The sequence below is a fragment of the Bidens hawaiensis genome, unplaced genomic scaffold (assembly GCF_021521415.1).
Source record: "Bidens hawaiensis isolate Kalapana, Puna unplaced genomic scaffold, B.hawaiensis_p1.1 tig00034273_1, whole genome shotgun sequence".
Classification (NCBI taxonomy): Eukaryota; Viridiplantae; Streptophyta; class Magnoliopsida; order Asterales; family Asteraceae; genus Bidens; species Bidens hawaiensis.
The window spans coordinates 208291-217210 of NW_027495928.1; the positions used below are offsets into that span (position 1 = coordinate 208291).

The following is an 8920-nucleotide window of genomic DNA, read 5'->3' on the forward strand; positions in this document are numbered from 1 at the left end:
TATATGTCAATCTATTTTTAATACTTGAACTTGGTTGTATAAAGTGTTGCAAAAATTACTAGTCGGACGGTGGTGTGGGGTCTAGCAATAATCGAGATTAATCAGGATTAAGTGAATTGGACTTTAATGTATATTTTTCAGTTTTATATACACACACACACATTTTTATATGTAATTTTCAGTTTTATACATATACAAACATACTTTGGCCGTAAAGTGGCAAGAATCTCGCCGAAAACCCCTGGTTTTTGCTAAACCGTTGATTTTGGTGAGAATCTCGTCGGAAACCACCGATTATGGCCGGATTTGACCGTTGACCGATTAATTAACCGACTAGCCCAAAATTAATCAGTGAAGTGAGGACCAACGATTAATCGGTGTCTAGTCGGGATTTTTGCAACACTGACTGTATACAGTGCCATCCGATCTTTAATACTAACTGTCACTTCTCTACCTCCCGTTTAAGCTCGTATCTCTCTCAGAATCTCTGCTACTAACATGATATAGGATATCACACCTTGATTCGAATAATAGAAAACAACTGAAAAATAATATTTTTTTTATAAATAAAGAATAATTTAACTGTCAATTCTTTTAGAGATAATACCAAATACATACAGACATAACTACATTGTCAACACTTCGTAGTCGAGTCTAATAAGATACAGTGGGTTTCGGCCTTCATTTTCTTACCCCACAAAAATCACAACTAATGGTGGAGATTGAATGTTATGCCTACGTGGCAACCACTCAATGGACACACAACCGATAAGCTTCAATCCTTAATTTTGTTCTTGTTCAATGTCTCTTCCGTCAGTAACGCTTTTAAATACTCACTACACCTCCATTAATGGAAACCATCCTTTAAACCCACGAAATCCCCATTAATGGAAGCTCTTATTTAACCCAATTGTCTTCTTTCTCCACATTTAATAACACCCATCTTTCGTCTTCAATCGGGTACACATTAAACAACACTTTTTATTTGTTTTTATTTGGGTGCCCACCAGGTGTTTGTTAAAATGCCTGAATAAGCTTTACTTATTATTTTCCCATGCAAATATGTATTCTTTTCAGGGGAACATGACTGTGGCTCCAATATGCTTCAAAACATGTTACAAAGACCAAACTTTGGTGAGACCATACAGAAGCATGCTCAAATGTGCAAACTTGTTAAGATCAATCTCTGTCAGTTCATCTGAGAAGGATAATAAATCATCAAAGTTTGCATTAAAGTCTAGTTCTAGAGACAAGCATTTACAATCACTAGATTCTTATTTTGGCAAATTTAAGGAGAATACAGACCGATATTCTCCGAATTCTTTAAACAAGAATATTGTTTCATCGGCTACTAAAGGTGGTGTGAAGAGTGATTATGATGAAACTTGTGGCCTCTATTTAATGTAAAGCATGCAACTTTCAAGTTGTTATTACATTTTTTATCTGATTATTATGTCTATATGTATTTATTAATTGGTGATTTGTTGTTGCAGAGGCAGAATCGCTTCGCTAAACATTGCGGTTTATCTGTTTGAAATTGCAAGCCCGGTTAAGAACTCGGATTTGGATCTGTTCTCACTTCCAGCACTGTATGGAGCAAAGATTAATCATTTAATCGTATATGGAGAATGGTGGCGGCTACTCACACTGATGTTTCTGGTACAAGATTGACGACTGGGTTCGTGCCATTCTAGAGTAGTTCAAAGTTTTTCGTTTTATCATCTATATCCACTTGGAAAAACCTTAAGGTTAGAAGTGGAAAATGGACGAGTTGGGTTGCGGGTCAAAACTAGGGGCAGAAAGTCCTGACGTGACCCGAACACGACACGAAAAAACAGGTTAACCTGAACACAACCCATTTAAAAAATGGGTCAGCCTGAACATGGCCCGTTTAGTAAGTGGGTTGACCTGTCAACTCATTTTAAAGCGCTTTTAAAAGGGTTATGAAAAGTAATAAAATTTAAGATGAAAAGTTGATACTCTCCAATCTTTTCCATTTGTTTCTTCTAATATCGAGCTAAATATATAAACCCCGGTTTGTTAATTGGGAATAAAAGAACAGTTAAAAGAACACCAGTTGCAATATTGTTTGATTTAGGGCAGAATAATTAATTGTTTAAATTGTTACAAGTTTAACAAACTATAAGAAATTGTTACCAAGTAACTAGGTATTACTCATGTTTATAGATGAACACAAAACCGGTCAACCTAGAACCCAACACGAATAAGTACATGGGTTGGGTTAAAGTTGTAGAATTCAATCCGCCAACCCAACACGATTGAGACACCTAGTCAAAATGGGTAAATTTTTTAAACGGGTGGAAGCAGGTTAGGTTGACTAAAACACTTATCGTCGAAAAAATTTAAACTTTTTAGTTTTTATAGTTTGTCAAGTATGATTAAGAAAATGTCTCAATTAACAAATTTAACAAGTATAACAATTCAGGTAGTTTTATGTATTAATTATACATTTGAGTGTCTTAGATTCTTTTATGTCAAGCCAATTTTTATAGTTTAGCCCGTTAGGGTAAAACATTCATATATAATTGGTTTGAAATTACATTCTACATAAGAAATATTCAAAGGACTTTAACGAGAAAAAAATAAGAGGTATGTTGGTTTTTTACTGTATTCGCCCTAAAAGTAATTATCTTTTTGCAGCACACAGGGATGCTTCACATCGGGCTCGGTTGTTGGATTCTGCTGACATTTGGTCCTCAAGTATGCCGAGCCTATGGCCCGTTCACCTTTTTCTTGATATATGTACTCGGTGGACTCTCAGGCAACTTCACCAGTTTTCTCCACACCCCTTATCCAACTGTTGGTGGATCAGTAAGCAACAAGAATTCATATGTCAATCATGTTTAAACTTCCACTTAGTTTCTTGATATTGGTTACTTAAATGAGCTATAAATTTAAAACTTTTAGGGTCCCGCGTTTGGTATAATTGGAGCTTGGCTTATATATCACTATCAAAACAAGGATGCCATTAATAAAGATGGTTTTGTAAGCATGTATCAGAAGGCAGTTGTTGCTACTGGTCTTGGTTTTGTTTTATCCGCTTTTGGTCCAATTGATGACTGGTTAGTTAATATTATTTAATTTTTAAATAAACAGAACTGGCGAGATACCTATTAAATGGATTGAATATTGTTGCAGGACACATTTTGTATCAGTTTTTACTGGCATAGCTTACGGGTTCTTTACATGTCCCACGTTACAACTGGGAAGTGGAGAAGAAAATGGAATGACACTGATTGGGAGAAATGTTGATCCTTGTAAATCAGTTGTATTTTTCTCCATTTTTGTTGTGGTTTTGAGTTCTTTGCTTCTTGTATTTGAACCACCAATGGGTTCACTAGCTGTAGACACTCTTGTGTAATCTAAACACCAAAAGGAATGGTATATGTGTAATATAGGTGTGTTTGAGTGTGTTTCTTGTGTGGTGTGGCGTGTGTTTTTACATGCATTGAGTCGAGCGTCCATGATCTGTAAGGAAATTACATGCGGATGAGGATGAGTTTCTTTATCCTATCTCTCATCCACAAATGCCTCCATCAGAGGTGCTCTTAAGAGGATGAAGACTGAGGCTAACGGTGTTAGCAACCTAGAAAATTTCTAGGCTTTTTGTGCGTTAATCACTTGTACGCTATGATTTAAGTTGCAACATATCATGTAGCATATGTCTGTAACCTTAGTTTTAATAAATGTGCATACCCTATACCATCTCTATTGTTGTAGGTGCATGTCTGAATACCTGATATAATCAACCCTCTCACTTGAGGGTTGCAAATATATAAAAAATGTTCAGTTTCCTCCATGATCAACAAATTTGTTCGATGTTGCAGATTCTTTCTTTTGAAATTGATTTGTTGCAATTTTGAAATTGACTAGGTTTAGGAATTTGAAGTCTTAAAATTGACTATGTTAATGTTTTGGATTTGGGCAAATATGAATTCAGTCTAAGGTCTGAATCTGTTTCATGATTCATTGTACAGATACAAAATCTTGCCAAGTTTGGCCCTTTTCTTTTTACTTTTCCTTTAAGGGTTCAGTCTTAGTCGGGTCCTTTCGGTTTATACCCGATACTGACCCGATGCCTGAGATTCTTAAGAAACTATACCCAGAGACCTACCAAGAGAAACCAATTTGGTTTGGTCTCAGGTTATTTCATGTCGGGCTTCGACTCGGCTCATCTCGTTTATAGACATGTATGCAAAGAGTGGTAATTTGAATCTTGTACGAAAAGTTTTTTGCATTTTGTGTAAAGATCAGGTTTCGAATAACACGCTTATATCAGCTTATTCTCATACAAACGCTTCTTTTGATTCGTTAACTTTGTTTCGTAAATTGTTGTTAATCATGCATCATGTGTGGCATTGATAGCCGAAACACAAGGGTACATGCACCAATCGACCGGTGTCCGACGGTTGAGTGCTATGTGCCTTATGTCCAAGGCTTGATGCAAACTACTATCGAGTCAGGGGTCTTAACAGAAACAGCCTCTTTATTCCTACGGGGTAGAGATAAGTTTGTCTACATCTTACCCTCCTAAGACACATGCAGCTTCAATTGAAATGTTCTTCTCACAGAGTTCCTTCCATTGTGCTGATAAAGCATTTAGCTCGTATGTTGTAGTTTATATTAACCACATAATGTAGCTGATGACATTTTCTTTCCCGGTTAACAATTTCTATCTTTTTGTTTAATTCAGCAGTGCCTGTGCTTGTAATCTATAAAAAGAAAGAGACCAAAATGCTCATATTTGCAAAAACATATTATATTCCATACAGAAAACACATTAATGCTACATTTAACAGCTAAAACACCAAATACACCACAAAGAAGTAAATGGATATATTTAAAATACATGAGTACAACTATAATGGCAGACACAGAAGAATATCATCCAAATCAAATAACAATACATCTAAAATACATATAAAATAGTCGCTGTGCACTTTGGTGTTTGGTTCCAGTAACATGTTACTATGTTTTATGTTCTCTCTCCCTCAAACATCTTTTAAAAAAAAAAGTACCCCCCACGTCATCACCCGCCTTCAAATTTACCCATTTAAAAAAAACCATTAAATAAAGGCCTTGAGCGTCTTTCACCGAATACTATGCATTTCGATAAAACACAACCCAAATCAATGTCGAAACCGCTACCTCTAATAAACATCGATACACCCTCTAGAAACAAGAGATCAAAACAACAACTAACTTCAATCAATGTCAGCCCATTTTCTGAAAGCCTTCACATGTTCAACCCTTTTGCTCTGAGCCTCACTTTTACCATCACAAGCTTTCAATTTCCTATAAAGATCCTTATGAAGCTTCAAAAACTCACTTCTATACAACCATTTATCAACATAAACTCCATCCTTTTTCATACAACTAATAACCTCCATCACTCTCTCAAAATACCCACCTTTCAAAAAACTCAAAACCAAAACCTCATACAAATCAACACTCGTCATCAACTTCCTATCTTCAAAACTCCTCTTTATATCGCCCCATAATATAGTAACATCACGATGCATTTCTAAGCACGAATACCCCATCACCATGTACATGTAAGTAGCCACATTAGGATAAATAGTCATTCTTTGCATACTTCTATATGTCTTCAAAGCATCATCAATCATTTCAGCCTTCATAAAGAAGTAAATCGATGAGTTAAACTCGTAAACCGAACAACTTACATCCCCTTTCTTCATTTCTTGGATCAAACACGATACCAAATCTGATCTGTTCTTATAAGCAGTCGACTCTGACGTATCATTGGATATTATTATACCCGTTTTTCTAATATGTTTCAATAGCGAGTCGGCTTCTCGGTGCATGTTACTTTCTTGATAAGCAGTTAATAATGATGCATATGAATTAGCGTTAGGTAAATTACCTGCCTGCTCCATATCGTCTATAATATCGTGGGCGGTTTCCAGCCAACCGACATGAATGCATGCATCAATAACATCAGCCCGCCCCTTTTCCGTTTGGATCCGGGATAAAACTTTTGACAGCTCACTGACCCGACCCGCTCGTTTATACCCGACAATGAGCTTTGCTAGGGTTTTGTTGGTAAAAACAAGTCTTTTATTGTAATGTGTCACAAAACCTTCGTTTCTTTTAAACTGCACTAATGAATTTTCAAGCAAACAGTGTGGTAAAACCTGTAATTTTAAACCTTTTTTGAGATTCGGAGATCCAAGCGGGATTAAGAAAGGCTTATTATGTGGGCTCGTCTGAGTTTCGGTTAAACCGGTCATATCAAATATGAGTTTGGTTACCGAATCAATATCGTTGAACTTAAAATGTAAGCTCATGAGATTATCATAAAACTGGAAATAATGGTTACCCATGTAACCTGCCACCGAGTCAACACAGTTTTTGAGCTTCTTTAAATCGTCTCGTTGACCATTGACAGCATAGATTCGGGCAATAGTTATGACAGTATCTGCATCACCTACTAAACCCATTTTTGACATCAGCTCTATGATTAGTTGACCCTTGAAAGATAGGTTATAACGCGAACAAGAATCAAGAACGAGGTTAAAGATCGTGGTATCGGGCTTTATTCTACATGAGTTAGAACCCGAACGCTGAAAAAGATCACAAATTTGAATTAGTATATTCGATGCAAGATATGCACCTGTTTCTTTTTTGACCATATGAAGAACGAGCGGGCCCAGTAAGTTAGCTGGTGGGGTATTATCTTTCTCAATCATTATCCTAAGAATCATAGACACAGGAACTGGCATTTGTGCTCTTGCTAAGGAGAGTGAGAGGTTGTAGAGCTGGTCAAAAGGAAGTGAGTTTGACTTCTTTTTGGGAAGAAGAAGGATAATATCGCATGCTCTTTGAAGCCATTTGGGCTCACGCGTGTAGGATAATTCTGTTATGAACCGACTCAATATATGGTCATCTGGTAAACCGTAAAGTTTCTTGAAATCTGTATAAGCTCCCCATGCTTCATCCATCTGATTGTTTTTTAAATAAGTTTCAATATTTTTAAGCAATATGTCATGAGAAGATCCTTTCCAACATAGGCTTCTTGGTGTCACACTATTGCAAAGATATCTTAGATGAAAACTTAAGGGCTTCTTGTCGGTTTGTATATAAACTGTTACTAGGTAAATGAGACGTGAGCTAACACGGATCAAGCAGAGATCAAAAACTGATCTTTTCACCAGTGACCATGCCATTTAGATGATCCTCCTTTTAGAAGGAAGCGACCAATTCTGAAAAAAAATATTAATATCAAAGCAGAAGATGGTTATTATATTTTTACTTACACTGCATATAAGAACACAGAATATAACTGCATATTTCAAAAGCACAATTATCTCAATGAAATTGTATATCTGGCCGGCCCAGACCCCATCCTGAGCTCGGCGAGCGTTTAGGGAGCGGTTTCGGTTCTGGGCACAAAATTTTTAATCCTTTTTTTGTATATATTAACAAGTGAAATTGGATCATACAAATCTGATAAAATGGACCGGTAATTTAGCAATTAGTCTGTTTAGGTTTAATTGGGCCAAAAAACTTGAGAGAAAAAATATTATATAAGACCCATTTTTTATACTCGTCTTGGGCAATCAAAATCTTGAAGACGGGTCAGCTATATGTGCACTCATGATTACAAATACTAATAATGAGATTGATGTGTGGTCAATAACAGATACCATTAGTTGAGTTAACAGCAAGACACATAAAAGAGTTACAAGTATGAATACTTCTTTCCAATAGGCATTTCATCGAACACCTGGTGTGCTTAAATTCTAAATTCTAAATTCTGAATAATTGTAACAAATAAAAGATATAATCTTTATAACTCATTAAATTTATGAATTCAACTGAGAAAACATGAAGCGGGTTACCTGATTTGATTCAAGAGAGATTGGCGGGAACGGCCACGAACTGAAACTGAACAAACTAGAAAGAGCTTAGCTCGAGGTTTTGTGTATTTTTGAATTTTAACTATTTTTAACCTCTATTATTAACTAGATTTAGAGCCCGTGTAATACACGTTACAAGTAAAGCAAAGTAAAGAATTACATAACATGCAAAAGAATGCATGCATTTATGTTTGTATCTATACTTTGTGTACATAAATAATTTTATTTATATCACAAAATGATTTTTAAAATGAACATAATAAAAAATACGTACAAAAACACACCCTAGAACGTTTATTTTCTTGAAATTTTCATTGTCAATATCATATATGTATAACTGTAAGAATTCAGGAAAAAGACTTCTCATACAATAGAAGTTCTAACCACCCGACCTAAATACCGAAGAAGCATTACCTTTCTTGATATATTTATTAATTTGCAACACATAGAATGAAATGAGAACATTAAATTATAATGACGGATGTTCTTCAATAACTATGTTTTTCTGAGCTACACAATGAAAAAGATTTTGATAAGTTTCAAGGGGCTTCTCGACTTTGCTATAATGACAATATAAAAATTAACATGTTAACTCATTCAATTTTGTGAATATTTTGCTTCTTTTGAGCATAGTTTTGCATGACATGCTTCCCATAAGTAAAAGTTAATGCTGACCTAAATGTTTCAAAGTTGATAAAAATTAGAAGCATTGATATGCATGGGGGCGGCATGTAGGAAGTGATCACTATCTTTTCTTAAGTTTTAATAGTCGAAGGAAAAATAGTCAAGTTGCCAAATCGCGAACCTTTTAATTATTTCCCAAAATGTCCTTGAAAATAAATTTGAAACTCGAATCATGTTTAAAATTTGAAACCCGAATCATTTTTAAAATTCTAACTTTCATATGTTTGACATTTTAAAGTCAACACTTTAAACGCGTAAAAATTTGACGATAAATCTATTTGTATTCTCAAACTTTTAAAAATACTCAGATTTCTCATTTTTGACCCGTAACAAAT

At 35.2% G+C, this 8920-nt stretch overlaps 2 protein-coding genes across 3 annotated transcripts; one reads left to right on the forward strand and one right to left on the reverse strand.

Annotated features, from left to right (window-relative positions):
• The first annotated feature begins 575 nt into the window (after positions 1 to 575).
• On the forward strand, positions 576 to 3434 carry LOC143586021 (RHOMBOID-like protein 9, chloroplastic). 2 transcript variants are annotated; one of them, XM_077067668.1, is made up of 6 exons: positions 576 to 960; positions 1078 to 1403; positions 1494 to 1659; positions 2662 to 2832; positions 2929 to 3083; positions 3160 to 3434. In XM_077067668.1, exons 2-6 carry the CDS (start codon positions 1084 to 1086, stop codon positions 3380 to 3382), a joined length of 1035 nt encoding a protein of 344 aa, XP_076923783.1. In that variant the 5' UTR covers positions 576 to 960; positions 1078 to 1083; the 3' UTR covers positions 3383 to 3434. The 2 variants fall into 2 exon arrangements, with proteins under 2 accessions (XP_076923783.1, XP_076923782.1); XM_077067667.1 differs by lacking the exon at positions 576 to 960 and having other exon boundaries at positions 972 to 1403.
• A 1720-nt stretch (positions 3435 to 5154) lies between these two features.
• Positions 5155 to 7208, reverse strand: LOC143586026 (pentatricopeptide repeat-containing protein At4g17616-like). Its single transcript, XM_077067672.1, has one exon. The coding sequence runs from the start codon at positions 7206 to 7208 to the stop codon at positions 5226 to 5228; it is 1983 nt and encodes a 660-aa protein (XP_076923787.1). The 3' UTR covers positions 5155 to 5225.
• Between the last annotated feature and the right edge of the window lie 1712 nt (positions 7209 to 8920).

Bases quoted from the DNA above. Each gene is read 5' to 3' on its own strand.
- LOC143586026 (XM_077067672.1), bottom strand. From the start codon at position 7,208: ATGGCATGGTCACTGGTGAAAAGATCAGTTTTTGATCTCTGCTTGATC.
- LOC143586021 (XM_077067667.1), top strand. From the start codon at position 1,063: ATGTATTCTTTTCAGGGGAACATGACTGTGGCTCCAATATGCTTCAAA. The intron at 1,404-1,493 runs GTAAAGCATGCA...TTGTTGTTGCAG, and splicing joins ACTTGTGGCCTCTATTTAAT to AGGCAGAATCGCTTCGCTAA. The intron at 3,084-3,159 runs GTTAGTTAATAT...ATATTGTTGCAG, and splicing joins TTTGGTCCAATTGATGACTG to GACACATTTTGTATCAGTTT.